The sequence below is a fragment of the Lycorma delicatula genome, chromosome 1 (genome assembly GCF_047948215.1).
Source record: "Lycorma delicatula isolate Av1 chromosome 1, ASM4794821v1, whole genome shotgun sequence".
Taxonomy (NCBI): Eukaryota; Metazoa; Arthropoda; class Insecta; order Hemiptera; family Fulgoridae; genus Lycorma; species Lycorma delicatula.
In genome coordinates this window covers 142,649,147-142,675,809 of record NC_134455.1, presented here as the reverse complement: position 1 = coordinate 142,675,809, position 26,663 = coordinate 142,649,147, and the positions used below count along the sequence as shown (strand labels likewise).

Genomic DNA, 26,663 nt, shown 5'->3' with positions numbered 1-26,663 from the left:
ACATTTATTGTACTGAAAACAACAATTTTTAATTTTTACAAATTAGTAACAATTTTCTATTTTAAGTTTTCACTTGTTTTTAATAAAAATTATTTTTGTTTTTCACATATTTTTCTTAGAATTAGATCATCTAATGAGATTTGTCGTTTAACATAGTTATTGTATTAAAATTTAAATAAGTATTTTTTGTCACTCTTTTCCATTTTACATTGTATATCATGAAAACTACACGAGATACAGTTCTGAGAATTTTCTTTTTCCTGTTAGCCTCTGGTAATTACCGTTCAGATAATGCCAGAGTATGAATGAGGATCGTATGTATGAATGTAAATTAAGTATAGTTTTGTACAGTCTCAGTTTGACCATTCCTGAGATGTGTGGTTAATTGAAACCCAACCACCATAGAACACCGGTATCCACAATCTAGTATTCATATCCGTTTAAAAATAATTGACGTTACTAGGACTTGAACGCTGGAACTCTCGACTTCCAAATCATCTGATTTGGGAAGCGCATTCACCATTAGACTAATGCGTGAATAATGCATTCACCATTAGACTAATGCAGGGGTTACAGTTCTGGGACCTATTTCATTCAACTTTTTAGGTCAATAAACAAAGAAATTGTATAAGTTCACCCCTTATATAACGCTTTAAAAATTTCAGTATGACCTCACTTCTCTGCAGAAATTGAAATCTGGGTGAAATTTTTTGGTAGTTATAACTATAACAAAGTTTTTTCTGACATGTGTTTATGTAAACGTTTTTTCAGTTATTTTAAGCTCTAATTATTTCTGAAGATAAATGTCACTGTTTTAGAAGCCGGTTTAGTTGCAAAAATATGGATAATAAGAGTACAGTAACTTGCAAATTAATCTATATTTAATAAAATGTAACTATTTAGAAAAAAAATCATACCTGTACAATTTGTAAATAACTAGTAATGAATATATGACCTCATTTAGTATTAATCACTTCATATACATAATATGGCACCGATTCAACACGTGTACTACACAATTTTTTTTATTTCATAATCATGAAACCATACCTGTATTTTTGTTTAAATGAGATTCACTTTTGAGAGTTTTTATGATTATTGCCCAAAGATTTTCAATTTGCTTTATGTCTTGGAAGTTGCATTACTATGAAACACTTTTTGTTCTTTGAAAACTTTTTGCAGTATGGCATGGTGCCAAATTTTGTTGGAACATTCCGTTGCATTGTGGGAATTTGTTATGAAGTTGTTGCAAACCCATTCCTTCAGAATTGTATATGTAATCATATAAGTTAATTAACAAGGGCCTTCAAATGTGAAACAATCCCCAAAACATTTTTTCTGGGGTTGTTTTAACCAATTAGATATGAAGCCAGTGATGTATTTTCATCTAATGATTTATTTTGTATGGCTCCCTTTGCCCCTGAATATGAAAATGTTACTAGTCTGAAAACATTAACATTTTTCCAGCTCTCTTTGGTCCGGTTAGATGTGCTTTGGTTCACAAGCTTTTTTTTTAATCACATTGCTAGTTTAAAAGTGCATTTTAGCTGGTCAACGAGCTTTCTGCCCAGCCGGAAGAAGTCTGTGTCTTTACATTCCACTGTGTGCAAATCTGTTCCACTGGCTGCTAATTCTTGTGTAGGAGACCACATTTGCCCTTCCTTTGAGGTGAAAAGGAACTAGTTTTTTAAATTGTTTTAAAATAGTATTCAGTGAACCTCGTCCAACTCTACTCATAAGATTTTTTGTAGTTTCATCATACTTTTGTATGCTCAGAAAAATAAACAATTATCTGTCAACTCCCAACGCTTCCTGGAGTTTATATCCATTATTATATATTCAAGATGCACAACAAAAAATGTGAAAGTATGATTTCATTAAAAAAACTTCAGTAAACTTTCACAAAACACTATAAGAAAACTTGCTAAATTACAGAAAAACAAGTACTTAAAGAATGGGTATGGTCATGCATGGGTATTTCCCTGTGTTTGGCTTAATTTGTATGCTATTGTAATTGCAGTAATGCTACAGGAGTTAGTAATAGTATTGTTTAAAGTAAGAGTGAAACAAAGATTAGTTACATGTGTGACAGAATTCATATGTGAAGGATTAATAGTAGTACTTTGTAATATTTTAATGGAATATAGTTTTTTTAAAAAAGGTTTTTAAAGAAATTGGTATTTGTACAGGGTTTTCAATTGATTAATCTTTTTTAGATCTATAATCCTGGTTATTGATTTTGATTTAAGAACACTTGTTATAAATCCTGGGTACTTGTTTACTTAATAGTATGAAAATCAGAAATAATTAGTTTGCACTGTGAAGCGCTTCAAAAAAAATGTTAAAAGCTGATGTTGATTGTCTCTTAATATAATTTGTATTACATGGATTATATTGTTTACAATAATTTATGGTTTTAAACACTTAAATTACAATGGATTTATTTAATTAAAAGAAAAAACACCTCGCTATGTTCTGGTAGCACCATATATACATGGATTTTTATATTTTGACTTAATCATTGCACTGGTTTTTTTAATTAATTTAAGATTGCTGTGAAATTGATTTTTTGCCTAGTATTTTATGATAGGTTTTTCTAATCTTAAATATCTGAAATAAAATTTAAGTGAGCGTCATGTGTTTGAAAACTGATATTCCTCGTACGGTTTTGACATTAGGAAAGTTGTGTGCAGTAATATGAATTACTGGGAAGTTATGACTGTTTTTATTTATACATTTATGTACATTACTGTGTGTATAAAAGTTATGCCATGGTGTATTATTTAAAGCTTATCTTTTTTCTTCGCTTAATATTAAACATAAAATACTATTACCATTTATGGGCCTAAAGATTTTTAATTAAAGAAATTAATCAGTTCCCCTTGATAGTATCATTTCTGATATGTATTAAAAGTTAAGTAAAATATTTAATTTTATTATTAAAATAATAAAGAGGTAGAGAGATTAAAAAGGTAGACCATAATAATAGTAATGGTTATAACAATGTTTCAAATTGTATTGCAGCCATGGCAGATGGTAACGGGGAAGTGTCAGTTGAAGGGAAATCAGACATCAAAGATGAACAAGATTCAAATGTTGAACGGACAGAAGATTTTCCTAAACTAATAGAATATGGACTTGACAAGAGGGTAGCTACAAAATTAGACGAAATCTACAAAACAGGTGAGATTTCACAAAAAAAAAGCAAAAACAAAACACCTAAAGTAATGTTGGGAGGGTGACTAATTACCAGTCAGAAAAATGTAAATAAATGTATAAATATGACACTAAACTTCCTTCTTGCACATGATGAAAAATTCAGTTCGAATTTGAAGTTCTTAACTACCCTTTTGGAAAAGCTAATATAGATGGAAAATCCTTCGTCATTATAATGAGATCAGCGATCACATCATTAAGTGAAGAAGTTTGCCTGCAGTTAGCATGATATTTTTTCAGCATTGATATTTATTGTTAAATAGTTTTGTTTTTCTATGCAGTGAATTTATTTGTTCCGTGTGGCTGTACGATGGATGCCAGAAAATCTGAAAGGTGTAGTATGTGTTTGTTAGAAGGCATGCATTAAGTAGTGTATTACTTTAGAATATTCAACTTGTATTTTATTATTTCAGTTTAGGAATTTCAGTGTTTGTCGCCTAAAAGAGTCTTCTGGTAGCAGTCACAATTTATCATTTTTAATCTGTTACGTACTTATTGCAGTTATCAGTTTCATTTGCTGTGATGGGGTAATGTCTGTAAGTAGATGTTTATAAATATGTTGGTTACATTTGTCAGAGAATTAAAAAGTCATGAAGTCCATACTATAGGTGCTTGTAGATGTCCTTTTCTTGGAGTGTTGTTAGTGAAAATGTCAAAAGTCAAGATTGAATTTGCTAGAACTGACAATTTTGTGTAATATTAATTATCCATTCATTGTTTTGATGTATTAGGTATCAAGTTTTTATCCTGCTTTTAAAAGGTTTTATTGAGTTATAGTAAGACAAAAAGTATTATTAATAAAGAGCATTGTAAAAATAGCTTTTAAATATTAAACAATTAGATATTCATATATAGTAACTTTAGAACAGCTGGTGGCTTTGGGTTTGATTCCTGGCAAGATTCTGGCATTTTTTCAACTTCACTTCAACCATTCCATCTTTATTGACGTGTGTGTAGAGCATGCATAAGGTAAAATTTCTAAAATATAAAAATCCTCCTAGCTGAACAGCCTGTTAACTAAACTGATAGCAGAGATAAATTTCCATACATTTCATTGCCAACTAAATAAGTTATAGATTTATTTTGGGTAAGCTTTGTTATTGCATATTAGCTGTAAAATTATACTATAAACATGGTTTATATATATGCAGTAGATCAACCCAAGTACAGAATAAGTGAAATAGGATTACTTATCTTATTTCATTACATAAGCAGAAGCGCTTTCATGAACTTAATTCGCAATAATCAGCTGCATTAAATATTTATATTTCAAAAAAAAAATGATAAACTTGCAATATATATCGTATTACTTATATTTTATGTTTTAACATCTTTTTTAAACTAATTAAATTTTATTAAAGTCTTAGTTTAAATTTACTTTAAATCATACTTTAAAAGCTTATAAATATTTAAAAAACTTTTATTAAACATTATCAATCAAAAAAAGATGTAAAATATGAAAATTGTTTAAAAATTATAAAGAAATTAAAATTGATAGTAAAATTAAGTTAAAAATTAATAATTTTTTGACACGTACACAATGTGATGTCAGTATAAACAAATAAATTAAAAAAGAATTAAAAATTAAAATAAAGTAAAATCAAGAGCTTGAGTAAACTATATGTAAGAGCTTCAAATCATTCATGGTCACAAAAAATTAGTACTTATAAAATATGGTAAATAGAGCAATTAATTATATAAAACATTGCTATATGTAAAGGTTATGGTAGTAGATTGGTAGATAATATTTATAATAAACAAATGGTAAAAATTAAAAATAACACAAATTTAATACCAATATATATTTATAATGTATATTTAAAATATGTATACACTGATAAATAATCATCATCCACATTACAAAGGTTTATGATAATAAAAAGTTTAAACCCGCATACCAGATGAATAACCACGTAATAAAACTCCTAACAAGTAATAAACATAATAATCCTTATTTGTACAATTTGAGTGGTATTATATAATTGAATGCAATGATTGTGATCATATTTATATTTGTAAGACCACAAGATCTTTTAAAACCAGATTCATGCAACATTTTACTAGTTAAAAAAAGCAAGCTTGGTTTTTCGAATGTATCAGATAATTTGATTAAAAATAAGCACACAATATGAGATTCGGATGATGTAATTATAAAGGCTGCAGTAAATTCAATGAAATGGCTAGCACATTATTTTACTTCACTTAAGTTCTTGATTTAAAAATTTTTAATTTAATTTTAATTAATTTGTTGTTTATATTGACATCGCATTGTGCACATGTGTAAAAATTAACATTTTTAACTTATTTTAGATTAATTTTAATATCAATTTTAATTTATTTTTAATTTTTAAACAACTTTTTTTATATTTTACATCTTGTTTGATGTGTAATTTAAATAAAAGTTTTTAAAATTTTGTGTAAGTTTTTAAGTATGATTAAAGTAAATTTAAATTTTAATAAAATGTAATTAGTTTTAAAAAAATGTTTAATAAAATATAAATGATTAAGTGTTATGATATATATTGTGAGTTAATGATGTTTTTTGAAATATATGTATATTTAGTGCAGCTGATGATGCAAATTAAGTTCGTGAAAATGCTTCTGCTTATGTAATGAAATAAGGTAAGTAATCCTATTTCAGTTCTTCTGCACATGGTTTGATCTATTAAATATAAATCTTATGGTTCATAAAAGAATAATTGATTTTAAAAATATATTTATGTATTTACATATAACATAAAAAAAAATATATATATATAATTATATTATAAATACATAGCAATTGTGTATGTGGTTTACATTATAAACTTTTTCAGTTTTGTGTTATTTTTCTTTTTATAACAGTTGTAGTATTTATAACAATATGTTAGTAAAAAAGACTTTCTTTCCTTGGGTTTTTCATGAATGTTTAGTTTAGAATTTATTGGGTCATTTACTATTTGTAAATGAATTACGATTTTTATTACAAAATAACAAAGCATTAAGGCTATATATAAATGATAGGTACTTTGTCATAAATTGAATATTTAGCCCTTACTGGGTTAAGAAATCTGTATTATCATTGAAGTAATCTTTATATAAAGCTGATAGACTATATTAGTATGATGTATTTGGATAGCTAGCTGAATTCTTAATTACTGATCATTTTTAGTTCTTTTAAAGAGCATTTTAATTCCTTCTCAAGTAATTTGGCCTTAAATTATTTTTTTTCAGTTATTAAACTAGGATCTGATTTTGCCAGTTGAATCTTGTTGTTTTACATTATAACTTAATACATCTTCAACAACTATAATATTATTTTCAAAATTTTGTTATCTGATTCTGATAAACTAAAAGCAATTTCTCTTTTGCAAAAAAAAAATGTCTTAATTGTTTAATGATGTTTCTGACTGAATAAAAAGTGCTATCTAGCGTAAAAAAAATATACTCTTATAAATGTGATCAAAATATGAGTGAAACTTCCCAAAATAAGTTGAATGTAAATCTTTGAAAGAATTTGTTCTGTGAAATCCTGTTTACCCCTGTCTGGATACAATATTGATTTTTCCTTTATTATTTTAAATTTTTTTATAAATGCTAATGAAACATTAATAAAATTTTAATTTTATACAAATTGTATGATAAATTTTTTTACACATTTATTTATGAATTTACCAACACGTGTATTCCATTGATTCTTTATTTTTGTAACTTGTGAGAAAAATTATTGTCTTGTGACAAATGTGAAATTAAGCAAATATTTATTTTTTCCAATTAGTTTTTTGTGACCATAGAAAGAGAGAAAATTTCCATGAATGATTTTATATAATTAGAATTCTAATTTATAGTAATGCAAATTAATTTCTGGTAATTGAAAGAAAAACACATGGTGTAATTTTTATGGAAATAGAAATATTTCGCAAACTAATTAAAATAATGACAATATTTTGTTTAATTTTTATCGCAGAAAAATGAGTTAGTATTAATAAATTATGTAAAAACAGTTATGGTTGTGGATGATAAAAATTAACTAACCTCTTTGGTCTTTTTTTAGAAAAGATTGTCAAAAAGAAAATTCTTTCGATAGTTTTCACCGAATTATATACTGGTAAATTATGAGGTTGATTGTCTTAAATAAATTTTATAAAGAGAATTATTTTATTTTCAAGCATTCAATTAAACATAAGAAAGGGTTTTTGTAATTTTATTTTAATAACCCATTTTTCTAAATGTGTTAATGGATTAAATTTTTGTTTGCTCATTAAGTTCATCTTTTAGTAATTAATTGAAAGTATTGATGTCTTGTATCTCTGTTGTTTGTATGTAATATTATTTAGGTGTAGAACAAAATTAATGCTAACAAGTTGTCTTGAGCTGTGAACAACCTCTTTGCATATTGCATATTGGTGTATATTGCATATTGGAAGTGTGTAGCATCAGAACTTGTAAAATCCTCCTTTGAATGTTATTTGGGCTGAGTTTTTTTGATCTTGTTAAGGAGATATATATTTGTTAATCATGCATTAATATTTGAGGCAAGAGGTTAACCTTAACTCCCCCCCCCCCTCATGAGGAGAACCTATTTAAGTTGTGCTGAAAGTTATTTTTTTTTCATTGCAAGTTTCACTTTCAGTAATTTTTTCTAAATTTGTTTTTGAAGAGATTTTTTTAACTAGAGAAATAGCAATTAAGCTAACCCTACTTTTTAATTCTTGTGATCTCTTTTTTTATTGGACTAAAATTCCATTTAACAAGACGCTCTTTTTGTAGTTTTATAATCAACCCAAAAATGAAAGCATCTATAACATTTACTTGCGGTAAGAGTAGAGTGATACACAGTAAAAAAGTAATCTATAACTTGCCATTCCATCTTAATCTCTGTATAGAATTTATTTTTTTTGTGTATCATTTTCATTCACAATAATTGTGAGGTTATTTAAAATTTTTTTTTTAAATTGAAAATTTAATAACCCAGTTTTTATACTGGGTTTAATTGGAACATAATTTGTGTAATCCTTTACAGTGAGGTCAAAAACTCAGTTAGGTGTACTTCCAAAACATGTCATTGATGAGTGTGGTGTTCTTGATAGACTTGTTGTATAAACTGAGTTTTAAAAAATATAAGATTAAAAAATAAAACAAAAAAAGGTTAAACACTGATAAAAAAATAACATTAACCAACTGATCAATTTGTTTCAGATTGTTACTATATATCTTGATTTCTGTTTCGTAATGTGTTGTGTATTTATTGGTAGACTATCATTATATATTTTAAATTTGAATATTTTTATATTTAAATTATATATTTTAACTTATTCAACTACTCCACAAAGTACAGAATTAAAGAACATTTTGTTGTTTTGTTTTTTTTTTGTTTTTTAGCTTTTTTTGTTTTCAAAGCTCTTTTGAACCTAAGCCTATCTTTAGTAATCTTTTTTACATTTACATATTAAATTACATGATACGTTAAAATTTTTAAAACAAATATTTGTTCAATAAAAGATACTTTTTTAAATTTTAAACATTGTTTAAAATCTTTAACATGCTGTTAGTATGTCTACAGTACTGCTTTATCTGATTTATTAAAATTTCTTATCAATGTAGTACCTACTATAATGTATATTGATGGTAATACATTGTTAAGACATTTTTAATCAGATAGTCAGTGCAGTACTGTATTGACTTATTAAAAACATGTTAAAGATTTAAAATTTTTTTTAAGTTTTAAATCTAAGAAAAAAATTTTTTATGTACAAATATTTATTCTAAAAAACGTTAATGTATCATGTATTTTAGTATGTAAATGTAAAAGATTTAGTATGTAAATTACTGAAGATGGGCTTAGGCCTAGAAGCGCTTCAAAAATGAGAAAAAAGTAAGGTAAGATTGTTCTTAAATTCTGTATTTTGTGGAGTGGCTGCATAAGTTTATAATTATATAATTAGCTAGAATTTACATACAGAGGAAAATGGACTACAAAAAATGAATTTAAATAGATTTTACACACACATACACATACACACTCATATATATATATATATATATCACACATACATACTTTAAAAGTTATTTAATTAGAAGCTTAGATAATTCAACAAACAAGTTTAAAATTAAATTTTAAATAAAAAAACTGACAGTTGTAGGTCTTTCCCGTCATGCGGCTTACACATGCATACACAAACGATTTAATTTAGTATGTTGGTGCTATACTAGTGCTTGTATTGGTGACGGGGGGGGGGGGGGTACTATTTATGCAGTATACCTATCTAGCCACTAATTAAAAGCATTTTTTGAGGTGGGGGTGTGATTTTGCAAATATTATTTTTTGATTAACAAAAGTGTCTATGAAAAATAAGACTAATTAGGTGAAATCTCGAGATACTGAGGGTGACCTTATTTCACAGCCTCACCCCCTTGAACTTTTTTAGTTGAAAATTTAATGGCATCAGTGTCCCTTATATAGAAGTAATTAAGTCTGGTCAAAGTTGTTTCAGTAGTTGTGGAGATTAAAGTGATTTAGAGTGCTGACACCGAATACACAAACATACATGAATACATATGAACATTGGAAAATTTTCGTTTTGGGTTCCTTAGGTGTCAAAACATCTAAAATCTGGTGAAAACTGCATATGCCCAAATTGGACAGATTACAATACACTTTCCCTTCTACAGCTGTAGCACTAGACAGGATCGTAAAACCTTGTTTTAATAAATTTTATGGAATATAGCATACATTTATTTACTATTTGCTACATTATTACATTCTTACTGGAATGTGGTTTACTAAGATGTTAATTTTCACTTATCTTAACATAAACAGTGCTAAAATAGAATAAAATAAAACAATTAACGATATTCTATTTTTGCAAACATTTGTTGGTTTTAAATATAAAAATTAATAAATTGACACACTTAAATAGTTTATGAAATTAACAGTTTGATTTGAACAGCTTAATTTTTTTTATTGAAGTTAGAATGAAAAAATAGAAATATGTTTAATATATTGAGCAAATGTTGTGAAAAAGCTTATGAACATATGATTCTATATTTTTTAATTTTTAGATTCATGACTATGAAATATATACTGGGAAAAAAAGTAAGTAATTAAAAAATGTGACTGATACTTATTAATAACAAAAGGTACACACTTTGACTATGATAAAATTCAAATATTTTTTTAAAGTTTCATAATTGTTTTAATTTGGAATGAAATTTTATTTTATTTCATAACATTTGGTCTCTATTCCATTTTAGTACCTGAAAGTACTTCCGTGACACTTTTTAAAAAATTTTTTGTTCCTGATAAGCAGATATTAAATACTCCATAAATTAAAAACATTTTTATACATTGAGTAATAAAGTTGAACTTTGATTAGATGCTCTAGATAAAAGATTCACACAACAATTTGATCCAACCATCAATGTACAAAAGCCTGATACACCACCACAGTATTCAACACTAGTTTTAATTTCAGAAAATAAAATTAGTTGAAAATTAATGGCAACCTTTTTGTAGCTGAATATCTCGTGGATTAAAAAAAAGAGTTAAAAATTTCACAGCAGAATATTTAAAACAAATTTATAATTCTAATGAATTTTGATTTGTGTGTAATAATTGACTTTATATTAATTACTAATACCAGATTTTAAAAAATTACAATAAATTATTAGAAATTAAAAAAAAATTAATATTACATTGTTTTAGTAATTAAATAGGAAAATTTTCTTAAATGGAATAGCATAATAAGCTTCTGGAGCTTGTTATTAAAATAGTATTGTTGATTTTAATTGCTTATTTTGTTTGTTAACATTGTTATTTGCATATGTTTGTTTGTGTTATATATTGACATTTAAAGTAATTGAATGTGAACAAGTAACATGTAATTGAACTAACTGGTGATAAAATCAAATTTTTGAGTTTTCCAAGTTTCCCAAGAATGTATTTATTCTACTGTGTAATGTTTTTTTGTTATTGGAAAATGTTAATACACAGTACGTTGTTGAAGATGAAAAGTGTCCACTTCTTTTGATCTAAGTTCATGTGATATTGCAATAAGTGATGCAGTAATTGAACTGCATGTATAACAATTAATAAAATTTTCCCCGCAGTGCACAAAAGGTTTATTTATAAATTGTTTCATATGCAATAACCAAATTCATAAATGTGCAAAAGTTAACAAAAGAAAAGAACATTTTATTAACATTGTAGTAAAAAAAAAGATTATCTCACTGCAATAAGGTAGTGAAATATAGCTATTTCATAAGGTACAATGGTGGGGGTAGACTTCTGTCAAAGTGGTAGCTTTTCTTATTTTCATTTATAAAGTTTGGTTTGGCAGTTTTTCTTATAAAATTTAAATTACATAAAATACTTTTTGCATCTTTCTATAAGCAGGTCGTATTTTCTGCTAAATTACATTACGATACATACATGGTCTCGTAAACCAAATTGTTTTAGACACCAAAAAGTTTAAAAAAAATAACAATATTTTAATATTCCAGTAATATTTCTAGATCAAAGAGCAAGATTTGTATTTGCATTGTTTTAAGTTTAATAAGTCATCAAAAGATTTTAAAGCAAATATACTTAATCAAAAAATGTTATTTTACAAACATTAATTTTACTCTGTTAATGAATTTTAAATAATACTGTGAGGATTAGTTATTAGTAAAATTAATTTAAAAAAAAAAAAAAATTCAGAAACTTAAATGAAATGTTTTTTTTTTTATTTAATCCGCTTTTATTGTGCTTAGTGATCTAAGAAGCTTTGAATTTCTTTCTGGAACAAATGACTAAAAGTTTTCATTATTCATTATATTTCACTCAGATTTAAAGTCAATGAAAACTGGACTTACATCTTCCAGAATTAGTCATCATTAACTTTTTCTGTGGAGGTCTTTGAGTTTTGAATTTTTTGCCATAGGAGATAAAGAATCACTTACTCGGGTTTAAAATAATAAACCTGTATCTCATCCTTTCAACATTTATAAAAACTGTAAAATTTCATATTACCCTGTGGTTGTTTGTCGGTGTAAAACCCAGTGAGAACAAATTTTTAGAAGGTTTAAAGGATTTTAAATGATAAAAAATGCTTAGTCAGGATTATATTTAATTCACAACTTCATCAGTTTTAGTGTTTGATTATTGTGAATCATTTTTTAATTGCTTTGTTCATTATTCTTTTGACTAGAATTATTTTTTTTTTGTTTGTAACCGAGAGAAACTTTTATTACTTTATTAAAGCGATCAGTCCATTCACTTTAGCTTTTTTCTAATTGAGGAATTCTGTGTTGCTGCTGCATTCTATGAATAATTTGTTACTCCTGAGTTGAGAAATGCACCACTGCCTGCATTTATCTTTTTTAGAGTCTAGCAGAAGAGCACTCACTTAAATAACAACCATAACTATGAATGGCTAATAATGAAACTACTTTCAATGAGCAATGCTCTGAGATTATGATTTATAGTAGAATAGTTAACTTTGCAAGCAACTCTTGTAATCATAATTACGAAACCTTCTTCTCATTTAATGTATGCCTACTTGTATATTTATGTACTCATAATAATTATACTTTCTACATTTATTTATTTATAACCTTTGACATTATTTATTACTACCTTCATGTAGTTGAATCATTAATTAGTACATAAGATTATTTTTACAGATTGGTATAATTCTCTACCATTTCCTGTTATTAATTGTACTTATGTTGCTCTATCTAGGCTTTCCACAGGTTCCCCTGAACCTTTTTTCAAATGCTGTAATGCCTGGCTTAGGAATTATCCATCCATTAATTCACATGTGCACCCATGACTTATTTCATAACTGCTCAGTTCCCATTACTATCTATTCATAATTGCATTATAGTAAGATGAAATTGACTGAGAGTATGCTTTCTACACAAACGTATAGCCCATTTGCTCAATTTTCAAATGTGGCTTAAAAAATTTAATAATTTTTAAACTGAGATTACAATCAAAGATATACTGTTTTAAGGTGAACAAAGTAATGCAAGCAAAAGGTTAGAAATCTTGAAAGTACATATGTCGAATGTTGATGAGAATTAGTTACATGTTGAAATAGTTAATGAGAATTACCATTAAAGGTTTGCACTTAACCAATAAGATGAGCTGGTTTAAAATAATCTTTAATTTATTCTAGATCAACTACTTTGTAGGGGAAGAATTAAGGCTCCAGCTCAATCTTTTAAAGTTTTAATTGTAATTGTGAGAAATATTATTAATGTTTTTTTATTAACGAATATTGAAAAAGAAAATTCAGGATAAATCAAAATTGTGTAAACAGAAAAGTGGGAGAGGGAAAGGAGTTACTCTCCCTTTTGATTTATCATAAAAAAATGAGTAATAATCTTCAAACTCACCAATGAAAATTTCACGACTGTAATAAGTATTACAGCAAAGGGAAAGCATGTATTTGAATAAAAGTTAATGGTACTGATTGACAGTAAAAATCTTTATTTGGTTTCATACTAAATTTGTTTTTTAATAAATAATTTTAATAACCTGCAATCTATTTTGAAGAAAACCAGTAGGAATTATAGAAATTTATGCAAAAAGTTCCCAACTTAAAAGTTAACAATATCTTCATTAAAAAATTAAGTTTTATCTTTACTTACTATAAATTACAATAATAACTAGTTAATATCAGTAAAGTAACTTTTATAAAAAACCTATTTCAGTTACATAGATTTGTTCGTTTTAATACTTTAATGGTTGATTAAAATGGATAGGATGGAAGGGTATGAAGAAATAAGGAAATTTTCATTAGGTAAATAAGGAATTACTACCACCATAGAGGGAAGTTGCTTTTCAATATTAAGCAGTTTAGTGGCCTTACAGACAATGTGAAATCTGAACAATCTTTCAAACTTTTAACTATAAAAAAAGATTACAGAAACTGAAAATTAATTCAATTACTATTTTATAAAGTTTGTTTTGATGGCAAAACAGGGGACAACTTTTATGATTATATTGAAAATGTCAAATACTCATATACTAATAGGTATTGTATTATTTGTTAATTATGTTAAGGAAATTTAACAGGAAAAAATTTTTGAGCAAATTATTTCCTTATTTTCATTTATAACGATACCTTTTGAAAGTGTTAAATAGTTCCTACTTGGATCGTATACATTAAGAAGAATAGGGATTATTTGTTGCTTTGAGCTTGTTTTAGAAAAAGTATTATATATTTTTTTTCTGTTAGAAAAAAAGTGGGATATTTCTGCTTTTATGTGACAGCATCTGCATTTTTTTTTTGGAAGAGTGAATGAATGCCCCTTGTTTATGGATGGAATGACATCATAGCCGCATGGTGCATCATTCACTATCGCCACTACACCATAATTAATATATTTACAATATTCCATTTCTTTCAAGGGAGTTGAATTTTCCATTCATTGTTATTATATGTTTATTTTTTTTGTGTGTTAATTATTATTGTGTAGTGTATGTTTAGTATTGAATAAAAATGCCCATTTAAAAAAAATCAAAAAATTAATGAAAGAAATAACATTGTAATCAGTCGAATACTGAAATTCTATTGCTCTGACAATCTGCTGCCACTGAGTTGCATCCTGCAGGCCAGTCGCTGCAGTGTTGGCAACAACATGATGTCACTCCAGCCTGTACTGAGGCACTCAACTTGTATCTAGTTGTCTCATGTTAAATTGTGAATTTAAGTTTCAGTAAAAAATAATATTTGGTTTTCAGAACAGAGAAAGGTTATATTGAGTGCTGCATCTGGAAGTTATCAGGTGGTTGCCAATGAGTTAAGAAACTATAAAATTGGAATGATTGGAAAAAAATGTAGTCTAAATTGTATAAACATGTTAGGAAAAGAAAAGCTGGCTTGGTTATAATAGACACTAATTATTGCTGGTATTACATGAGTGTGTAACAGGTCTTTTCAGATAGTTTCCATTTTTTTGTTCAGTTAGTAAACTGATTGCTGTTGTGGGATGCAGTAGGCTGTTGCATAGTTATGGCCTCTAAAAGCAAACACTGTGTTACATCAGGCATTGCACATTAGTCATTGATCCGTTTCTAAAGTCATTTTGTACATATTTGCAATTTCTTTTGCATGGATTACTGAACTAGCAAAGTATAACTATATTTTATGTTTGCGTTTATAGTGATGCGTAGAATTGTTCAGCAAACTTCTAATGAATTGTTTAAAGGTTATCTGGTGCTAAAGGAAGGTTATATGCTATTGCAATGGAAGAAAATCTGTATAATTAATTCTCGCAAGAAGCCCTTATAGTGTAGTCCATACAGCCTGGATCTAGGGACATTACTTATTTTCATATTATCAAGTTATTCTCAATACCATAATTTCAGTTTTTAAAGCATTGTCATTAGTAATGTTTTAGAGAATTTCTAAAGAAATCTCCTTTCTTGTGTTTCTAACTTCTTAACAAAACACCTAACATGTGATAGAGAAATTAAAAATAGTCAAGATAACTATGAAATGAAAGAACATTCAGAGGAAGAAATTTATCAGATATATTCAGTAATAAAATGCATTTTAATATAACTATTGAAATAAAAAAATAAGTTGAAAAACATTATATGATAAAATATGAAATGATTACAATTCTCACACCTGCAGTGACATTTTAAAACTTAGTTATATAGCCACCTAATTGCAGACCAGTAGAAACAGACATTTGTAAGATTATTTCACCTTAGCAGCAAACGAGAACCTGACAATATATGTGGCCCACTATTTCAAATGAAAATAAAATCTGCATATTAAGTAAATTATGATTCAGGACAAAGGCTGCTGTAATCGTCATAACTTGGGTCTGGCACAATTATTGTATAACGCAAGTCTACAAAAATTACTGATCTTCATTACTTCAAATTTAATGGTTTTGAAACTTCCTTCCTATCAAATGTAAAAAAACTGAAAAAAGTCTTTTAGTTTTTAGTATGGTTAATTTTATATGTTAAATACCTGCTCATAGATATACGGATACCTGTTCATAGATATATGGCCACATACCAATTATTATATTAAACCAATTATCAAACCATAAACTAGTGAATGGTTAGTTAATGCAGTTTTTATTTTTTGGTAGATAATATCAAGTAATAAGATTTTGAATGTGTATTGGATTGGTTACCTTAATGAAGTAAATATTTACTAATTGATAGTAATGATGCTTACCCAGTCATCCCTAATGTGAAAGAGTACAAAAATCATTGGTGCTCTTGAATTTAGTTTTATGGAATAGTTATTCAAACTTTAAAAAAAAAAAGAAATGGTAACCAGTTTTGGTGAGCACCTGCATTTATCATACACTGAAAAAAATTACAATAATTTATGATAGGAAATTCCCAGTAAAGTACTATTTACGTACATTGTGTAGGATGTTCAAAGAAATCCATGATGACATTACATAAATATGTAGGAAAATATATTTACTTAATTGTTGGTTTACTTGTCAATGGATGAAGTCAGTGCTGTAAATTTAGAGATTGGTTTTTGTAATAGTTTATTAATTATAAGCCACCCTTTGAAATAAGGCATATGAACAAGACGTGTGCATTGTATGGCATTTTGCTTTATTAATCATATTTGTATGATTCATGTAATTAGTCAAATCATGGGACCTGTAAATGTTATCAATGTGTCTGCAGCTCTGAAATGAAAAATGGCCTTGTTTCATTTCATGACTTAGTGAAGGAGGCTTTTAAGCGTCACACATGGAATTATGTTGTGTCTGTAATTTCACTTTGCAATAATGTTTGTAGCAATTTTGCTAGGTGTGTATGCTAGTTGGTGTGTGTGTGTGTGTGCAAAACTACCTAATATGATTGTTTGATTGCTTACTCTAATAAAGTGTATGTTATTTAACACATAGTAATGAAGTTTATCTAGTCACACTTAGAAAATAATTTGTTTTAAATCCTTAAAATAAATAATATATTTCAAGAGAGAAAAAAAGAATAATAATTAGAATGCATTAACTCCTTGTGTGTCAAATCTTAAATTACGTAGGCAGTGATTTCTTGAAAGTACCTGAAACATGGTTTTTTTATGATGGGTAATAAATTCTGTTACGTTACACCTCTGAAGTAGTTCAGTTGTCATTTCACTAATAATTTTTATGTTTAAATGTAGTAGTGTGCTGGTTTCATACTTTTATCATTAGTTAAGTTTTTTCATTCAACACGACATTTAATTGTATACTTGTGACAGTTTTAGTGAACAAAGCTAATGAAAATATAATTTATGTATTTGAAAAATATATAACAAAAAATAAGAAATTTAAAATTACATCTTTTTATACATAGATTTCCAAAACACTTTCTTGAAGTGAAATCTTTAGAAATCTAAAGATTTCTTTATTTCACTTTACCGGTATTTAACAAAATTTAATAAATTTCTGAAATATACTAGAAATAGCTGGTACAGGGGGTCCTTTTAATCAATTTAATGCATGGCATTCAGAATAGTAACAACTTTCTGAATTATTTAAAAAATACATTACCATGTGTTTTGTGTTTATCCTTGAAGAGAGTAAAATTTGTGAAATTCTACCATGTACAATTGTGGTAACTAAGTTTCTAATTGATTTTCCAAATGTTTTTGTTAACCGTACTAATCAAGGAGTTACTTTATCAACATTAGTGAAAGTTAAGTGAATTTGCTGTGTTCAGTAGTGTTGTAGTTATTAAATGTTGTAATCTTGTTCTTAGGTAAACTGGTCCATGCGGATTTGGACGAACGAGCTCTTGATGCTTTGAGGGAGTTTCCAGTTGACGGTGCATTAAACGTTTTGACACAGTTCCTCGAATCAAATCTAGAACACGTTTCAAATAAATCAGCGTACCTTTGTGGTGTGATGAAAACTTACCGACAAAAAAGCAGAGGTGGTGCTGGTGGGGGACCTGGAGCAGGAATATCAGTTATTGGAGTCACACCTAAAGGTCCTGATGAAGAAAAAATTAAGGTGATTGTCATTATTACACACCATTGGTAACAAATAGGTAGTATCTTAGTTATATTGAGTTATATTAAGTAGGGTTAAGAGAGCTGAGAACTAGGAGGGTGACTACTATTTAAAATGAACCTGCGCAATAGTCTGTAAGTAATGGGTATATAATAAATAAATCATGATAGAAAACAAATCTTTATAAATATACTTGTAGTATATGATGAAAATATGACTGCTGGAAGTCCAGCAGTCATATCCAGTTGAGAGTATTTTGTATTTGAAGCTGCAAGTTTTTATTTTCTTTCAAGATATACTCCTATTTGCCTAAGACTTTATTTTCTGTATTAAGTCTTATCTATAAAAAAGTCTTCATAGTACCATTGCTAAATCAACTAACATCTTAAAGATTTTATCTTCAGTGTCTATTTATTTGTTTTAGTTAATTGTAATTACAATTTTAACAAAATTACAGGAAAAATTATTTTATTTTTATTGATTTTTTTTATTTTTATTTGTTTGAAGTAAAGGAAGTATTGCGATTGTAAAAAAATTTAGTTTTCTGATTTCAACGGAAATATTGATTTTTTGACCATCCCTGAATCAGTCTGTACGTACATATGTGTATTTACATAACTCAAAAAGATTGGCTGGCCGTTGGATAAAATTTTGTATTTAGGACTGTTGTAACATCTAGTTGTGCACGTTCCCTTTTGATTGCAGTCGACTGGACCAAAAATGTCCAAAAGCCCAAAATAAAAAAAATTGGATTTTTGACTTTTTAAACTGCAGTAATAATCCCTCATTGAGAGCTTTTCAACGATATGTCATAAGTAGTACTTTTTTTCCATTGGTTTCAGAGTTGAATAATATTTTAATTAATGAAATATTTGGATCTTACAAGGGGAAGGCACATCAGTTTGAATCAAGACTTCATCTCCCTTTTTTTTATTTAAACATATTGATTTATTAATAATTATTAACTTCCAATTGTAAAATTTTTTAACAATAAATAATTCAATAACAACGATTAAAAAATGAAATAACATCAGAAGATATTAATGAAATAAAATTTTATGTACTATCATTAAAAAAAAAAAGTGTATTTAATTTAATAGGTGTAGGTGATAAATAAGGAAGTCATGTGGTGTTCACACGTTTTTTTTATTAGTTATACAAAATTTGATTTTTAAATTAGTCATTTAATGTAATAACCTTTGATTTCTCTGCAGTTTGATAATATGGCAACTGCTGTATGTTATTAATGGCTAAAAGGTAAGATTGTTAAAAAATGGGATTGTTCACTTATTAGTAACTATTTACATAAATTATTAAATTGCCCATTTTCTTTTAAAAGGATTGTATATGCTCTCATAAGGAGAATGATATACCTGAAAACCTGGGTTAATATACCTGAAAATTTGGAGAAGTTCAAAAACTATTGGAAAAAATTAAATTCCGTTTCTAAGATTACTTTTAACTAAATAGTTATTTTATTTACATTTTCTATATAACTTTTTTGAATTAAAAGAGGTTAATATTGTATTTGTGGTGAGGTACAGAACACTAGTTATTTTCTGTAGTGTAGTAGGGACAAACATTTTATTATGCTGATGTTACTGAGAGTTTGGTTCTGGTAGTTAATGTTTTACTGTAGCCACATGCAGCTTTCTGAAGGAAAGTGAAGTGTTGAATGTTGCCACATGTATCTGACCTCTCTCCCTTTTCCGCTCGCTCTCTGTCTACCTTCTCAACTCTCTCTTCATACATTTATCATTTTGAATTTTTTTGGTATTTTATTGTAGGGCTGTCATTTTATGTAGTTTATTTCTTATTATTTACAATAGGTGACAATGTATTTTTTATTTTTACATAACAATTTGCAGTAGCTATTATAATAACTACAATATATCATTTAAATTTCAGAAAATAGCAATAGTGGTTGCCACAAGAGATGGTGCTTGTGTTTAATCTCAATTTAAAAATTCGCACAAAAAAATGAAGGTAATTGTTGGAAACAGCAATTATTTTTACCTTAACTGGATTTGGCCAATTTTTAGTTACTATTATTTGTTTGAAAATTAGGGGTGTCAAAACCAGAAAACTCAGAATTTTTTATAATTTTCTGAGAAGCTCAACATTGCTCTAAAATCAAAATTGATAAGAGAAAAATTCTCTACTTTTTGAGATAGATTAAACGATTGTTTCTCAGTAATTATAATTAAGATTTAGCTCAAAACTATTACTTAAGCGTTACAGGCAGTCTCAAGTAAAACCATCATTGATTGCCATCTTTTGCTATTTTATAGGTAGATCTTGAAGGTTTTCCCCTTAATAATTTCCAAAAGTTTTCCTTTGGTCATTGAATGTGTCTACATTGACCCCATGTGAAACTAGCTAATCAATCAACTCATGTTTCTGGTTAGCATTAGTTGAGGTTTTAACCAAATGCATAGTGATATGAAGCATTATCCATTACTATGATGCTACTCTTTTTTTTTTCAAAAGTGTTTCTTTGAACCATTTTGTGAATGTTTTATTATTCATTTCCTCATGGTAGCTGTTTATTTTCCTTGAGTTGAACATCAGCACTTCATTCACAAACCTGTCAACTATTTCTACATGACAAAACAATTAATCTTCCACCTCGACCCATTGGCAGTTTCCAGTCCATGGTTTTGGGTTTGAGTAGTTAGCATTAACCCAAGTTTCATCTAACCAACAATTTCATTTAAATTAACAATCTTCATTTGTTTCAGAAAAATACTACAGTGAGTGACAATATTTCACCTTGTAAGTAAACTATTCCTGCTGTTAAATGTTTTGGTACTCAGCAGATATGCAACACTTTTTAAATACTATTGTTTCTATAAAATAATTCAGCCTCCTGAAGAGAAACTATATTGCTAGTTGTGTGATATTCTTTCTTTGAGTAGTACTGATAAATGTATTTGTGAATAGCACCAGCTGCAACTGTATTTAAATTAGTTACTGGAGAATCTCTTTATTGTTTGCCTGGTGTTGAAAATTTGGATAAATCTTTCTGCATAATTAGACTTCTCTTTAGTAATATTGGAAACTAATATATTGTACTAATTTTAAGAGCACTAGCAGTGCATTATCCAACTTTTCGAAAAGGAATTAATGGTTTATTCTTTCCTAAAATTATTTTTGATTTGTTCTCAAAAAACACTGCAGACCATTTCCTGTGCTTGGCTATGAACTGTTAATGCCCCATTAAAACCTGCTCTGTCACAAACAGGGTGAGTGACAGACCAACCTCTTTTTGAAGTTATTGTATGGAAAAAATCTGAAATAAACAATTTTACAGTATATAAAAATACTATGCAGGAAGCGTTCTGTTTGTATTGACTAGTGTAATTTCTGGCAGTAATAGTTATTAAAAGCACTTTTATATTATTGATGAAAAATGCATTACCAATGCAGAAAGAGTTAAATACAACAGACGCTTTCTACACAGTAGCTAGTCTAAAACTATGGTTTAGTGAGAGCGTGGAAACTATCTAACATCAACAGAATGATGTATGCATGTGTTGGTGTGACCAGAGCCAGTACTCTTTCACCATTTCATTGAGAGAGACAGCAAGCAAAGCAATACTTTCAACGACCAGAACCAAACTTTAGATACAATCAGTACAGTATGCTAATTTTTGTGATAACCTTTGTTTACTCTGTTGTTTGGTAACTTGTTACTATCTTGATTTTGTAGGGCTGAAAGTTTTCTTGAAGTGGTATTTTATTCTAAATATCAAAAAAACCCAGTATTGATAATTTTGATGAACCTTTCTGCACAGTTCAGACTTTGCTTTAGTAATTGAAACTGTACTGCTACTAATTTTAAGAGCACCTAGTATGTTCTCTAGCTTTTTCTTGAAGAGGAAAATTGATTTTATTAATCTAGGAAATGCTTGTTTTCCCATAATTTTATTTGTATTATTTTATGTGAAGAAAGTATTATCACTTCTGAATCAAAATATATGTTACAATCATTTATATTAAGTAAATTGAAAATACAGTTTTCATGTTAATGTTTGTTGACAAAGAACCTGGTTTAAAACTATTATTTAGTAGTTAAATTTCAACAGTTATGAATTATATTTTTATTCCAGGCAATTTTGGAAAGAACTGGATACTCCTTAGATGTTACCACAGGACAAAGGAAGTATGGAGGACCACCTCCAGGATGGGACAGGCCGGCTCCAGGAAATGGTTGTGAGGTATGTTCTTTGTTATTAACGAAAATAAAGCTGATGACACACTTTTACAGTTCCTGGTAATTATTATTACTATTATGTAGATAACTGGTATAATGATATAACTATTACAAATTCTCTTTTAAATTTTTATTAAGTTTGTAATATTCAGTGAATTAAATTCACGAATAAAATTATATTTACAAGGTGTATTAGTAATAGTTTGTTTAGAAGGTAGTTCAAGAAACAAAACTTTGATCCTTGTTCAGGTTGTTAATGTTCCAGATTGCTCTAATGTTTTGTTGCTGCCAATAAAGAATTTATAAAAATGACTTGCGCATAGTTATTTTTAGTAATATCCGCATCAGAAGTCTGTGATGTAAATCTAATGAATGTATTAAAGAATTAGTTTAAGAAACACATTTAGTGTACTCTACAAGAGTGGTCTAAAATCAATATTTTATGTCTTTGTATCAAGCCGTATAAAGTAATACTTGATATTATCAGATTATTTGTATTTCTCTTAAATTTAAAATTTGTGTTAAAATAGCTATACAATTATTGCCAGATATTTTTATTACTTCTTTAAACAAAAATACAAACTGTAGTAATAGTCATGAATATATTTAGGATTACTATCCTAAATATATTTATCCTATATCCTTTTTTTTATATGTCCTTATATATTTAGGAATACTATCTGCTAACAATTGAATCTTATGTTTTTATGTGTTGTATATTGATTTCATGCTGTTCATCTTCATTGATAGTTGTCTTAATGGAAATTAATGCTAATTGTGATTAGTAGTTGTATATATTATATATATTATATTCTGAAAAAAAATAGTTTATGATTAGATAATTGTACTAATAATACACATTGGTACAATTTCCCTCTGTGAATCCATTACATCCATGTTTTGTTGATAGAAAATCATTCTGCTGGAATGCTATGGCCTTCAAGCAGTGTAGTATTTTACTTTATTTTTGGCTTTATCCTGGTGATGAAGATAATATCCAAAGTGTTTGTTGTAACAAGGATTTTGATATACTCTAAAAAAACTATCCTTGTTTGTCTAGTTCTATGTTTGGAAGCATTAGTCATTCCAGTCTGATAAGGAACATTGTCATCCCTAAGATTCAAAAGATGTGGAAGCATCCTGTCTTAAATGTGTAGTGCTAGTCTTCCTGTAGGGAAGGTTTCTACACTAGGAGGAATTTTATAGTCTAAAATGCAGATAGAAATCTGATTCAGGATGTCACATTGGGAGTATAATGACATCAATAAGTAGTTTGCATCTGTTCTTGAACCCTGGAAGCAGCAACTCATGCAACTTTTGTCTATTGTGTAAGTGGTAGTTCAAATATTGAGGTTGAAAAATTAACAGATTATTCTACAGTATTTCTATTACCAAAAGTTATGTATAAAGAACATGTTATGTGCTTAGTTGTGATATCTTTATTGTTTGAAGTCTCAGTTAAACATGTTATTTATCTGTGTATATTTTTTTATGTATTATCAGTAATTCACAAATTTATAGTTATCACAGTACAAACTAATCTAAATTTCTCAAAATGATTCTCTTTTTACATTAGTTTATAATTGTAATTTGTTGTTTGTAATGTGATTTTAATTAATTAAAAAGTGACATTGTATGTAAAGTGAATTCAGTGGTAGTAATAAAGTAATTCAGATTTTTCAGACAGCAGTGTAAAAAAGTAACTATATTGTCTGCTTTTATTTTGATTTTGTAATGTATGGAATGTTTTATGTGACATTGCTGAGTTTAGTACAAAATTTATTTAGTAGTTAGTTTTCATGCCGTTAGTTTTTGTTAGTTTTCATTGATAAGTGTTCTGATTATAAAGGCTTTCTTAATTTTTAGGTGTTCTGTGGTAAAATCCCAAAAGATATGTTTGAAGATGAACTCATTGTTTTATTTGAAAAAAGCGGCAAAATTTGGGATTTAAGGTTAATGATGGACCCTATGACAGGAACAAATAGGGGCTACGCTTTTATTACTTATACTACAAAAGAAGAAGCACTGCAGGCCACTAAAGATGTAAGTAGATTCATTTATTTATGGTAATTTGTGTACTCGGGTTTTCCTTTTTGCTTGTCATTACAATATTTTTTAAGTTGCAGAAGTACTATTTTTATTCATCTTAAGGAATTAATTGGGAAACAGAAATATTTGTTATTAAGGGAAGAGACCAGTCATTTAAAAAAAAGTTCAATAAAACTGTTGGTAGAATAAAGTTATTTGGTGTTTGGCTTATATAAAGTTAGTTTTTATTTTTTGGGTTGTACTGTATATTTTATATTACTCAATGGAGTAATTTCTAACAGTATTATTATTTTTTTTATTTTCTTTCTGGACATGCGTACATGATGTGATTGAATATATAAAAAAAAATTTTTTTTAAAATTATTTTCTCAGTTTTTGATAATTTTATTTATGGTTGACTTCTGATTAGTTCAGCACTGGCTATTAGGTGATATTTATTTAGCAGTGAATTAAGATACTGTGATTCGAGTAATCATGGCTTAGTGTAGAACCTGAGTGTTCTGTATTTACTTTTGACACTGTAAGCATTTGCGGCAATTCTATCTGTTATCACTGTTATTAATAATAGTTACTTCTTTATTAATTTAATTACTATAGTTTGAAGATTGTGTTTTCTTTTGCTGCTTTCTCTTTGCAACTATTATAAAATTCCCATTCTTAGTTCTTTTATTGTATTAATTTAATCATAGTTGTGTTAACAAATGATTTATTGTTGTGTTACATGCAATGTTGCATGTGTGTAATCTTTATGAAAGTTTGATGTCTATTTTACTGTGAAACCTTGTTTACTATATGTTGTTAATAGTAAAAGTTTCTTATGATTCTGTCATTGCTAACAACAATGCAAGCACACACACACACACACACACACACACACACACACACACACACACACACACACACACACACACACACACACACACACACATGTGCTTACATATATATATATACATATATATATATATATATGTGTGCACACACATATATATATATATAAACAAACATGTGCGTGCTTGATTTTTACCTATAAATGTATTCTTAAGTTTATAATGTGATTTGAGTTACATAAAAGTACATTTTAAAGCGGTGTGCATCCTGTAACTAAAATAGAAATTTTACAAAAAATCTAAGGACCTGGTGGTTTTAGTAAATCACTAAACATTTCAATGTATTGTCAACTAAAAGGAGTATCTCTGGTACCAGTGGTGTTTTTTGTAATATTAAGCGTAGATATTTGTTGGAATATATTGTTATATTAATATTTATTCATTATAATCATATGCAAGTTTCTCGCCCAGAGTTCATAAACAGGGCTATCACTCTATTCAAGCAAGAAACTTGCTTGATACTCTAGTCTAGTCTATTTCTTATATTGTATCTTCCTTTAGCCCTCATGGTGTGTTCATCCATAACATCTTACCTTTTGGTAAGTTTCTTCCTCCTGAGTATGTTATTTTTTTTATTTTTTTAAATATGTACTTGAATTATTATTTTTTTATAATTAACAAATTCTCTTTGTAAAGGTAATTTTGTTTTATTAAAATTAGAAACAATTAATTTTGATATCTAATTTTCTTCAATAGTCTATTACTTCCTAGATTGGCAGAAATCTATATTGACTGTTGTACTGATTTGTATGAATGTAGATGTTACTAGGATAAGTTAAAAAATTAAGTTTCCAGCAGACCTAGAAATATTTCCATATGGCTTTGGGTACAAGGTGTGCACATAAATTTTTATTTTCCAAACAATTTGATATGATTTTTTAGATCAAAAGTAGTAAGATCTCTGCAAATAACTGCCCAGTGTCTGCTGGGTGACTAAAACAATACTTGTCTGACAAACACTATACCGGCTGTGCATTTTTTATATTAGTAATAGAAAAAGAAGAATATTGTCTACAAAAAAATTACTAGTCTTAACCAAACAAAAAACATTGTAACTTTTTGATAAGAAGTAACATAGCAAGTAATGATTGCATAACATGATAATTTTCCCTCAAGTGGGGAACAATTTGTGAGGGTTTTTTAATTGAAATTTAATTTTTGTTTTAATACTGAAATGCTCACTCAGAAGTAAAAGAAAAATATTCTGTTGTAACATTCTTTTTTTACAAGTGAAACTTTATTTTTCATTAAAAAAATAGTTAGTCATGACTAAGTAGTGTACCAGGTTTCCAAAGTATAAAATAGGTTTGTTAGAATAACCAAAGCATAAAAAT

The 26,663-nt window shown here is 27.7% G+C and overlaps 1 protein-coding gene across 8 annotated transcripts in view; it reads left to right on the top strand.

The window, feature by feature from the left end:
• LOC142323307 (heterogeneous nuclear ribonucleoprotein Q-like) overlaps positions 1-26,663 on the top strand; it is a 97,397-nt gene that overhangs the window by 18,025 nt on the left and 52,709 nt on the right. For 5 of the 8 annotated variants that reach the window (XM_075362797.1, XM_075362782.1, XM_075362790.1 and 2 more), the window contains 4 exons: positions 3,025-3,183; positions 17,924-18,177; positions 22,290-22,397; positions 24,260-24,436. In XM_075362797.1, coding sequence (XP_075218912.1) covers positions 3,027-3,183; positions 17,924-18,177; positions 22,290-22,397; positions 24,260-24,436 — 696 coding nt within the window. In that variant the 5' untranslated portion in view covers positions 3,025-3,026. The remainder of the gene's footprint in view (positions 1-3,024; positions 3,184-17,923; positions 18,178-22,289; positions 22,398-24,259; positions 24,437-26,663) is intronic. The other 3 variants (XM_075362804.1, XM_075362811.1, XM_075362818.1) reach the window with 1 other exon arrangement.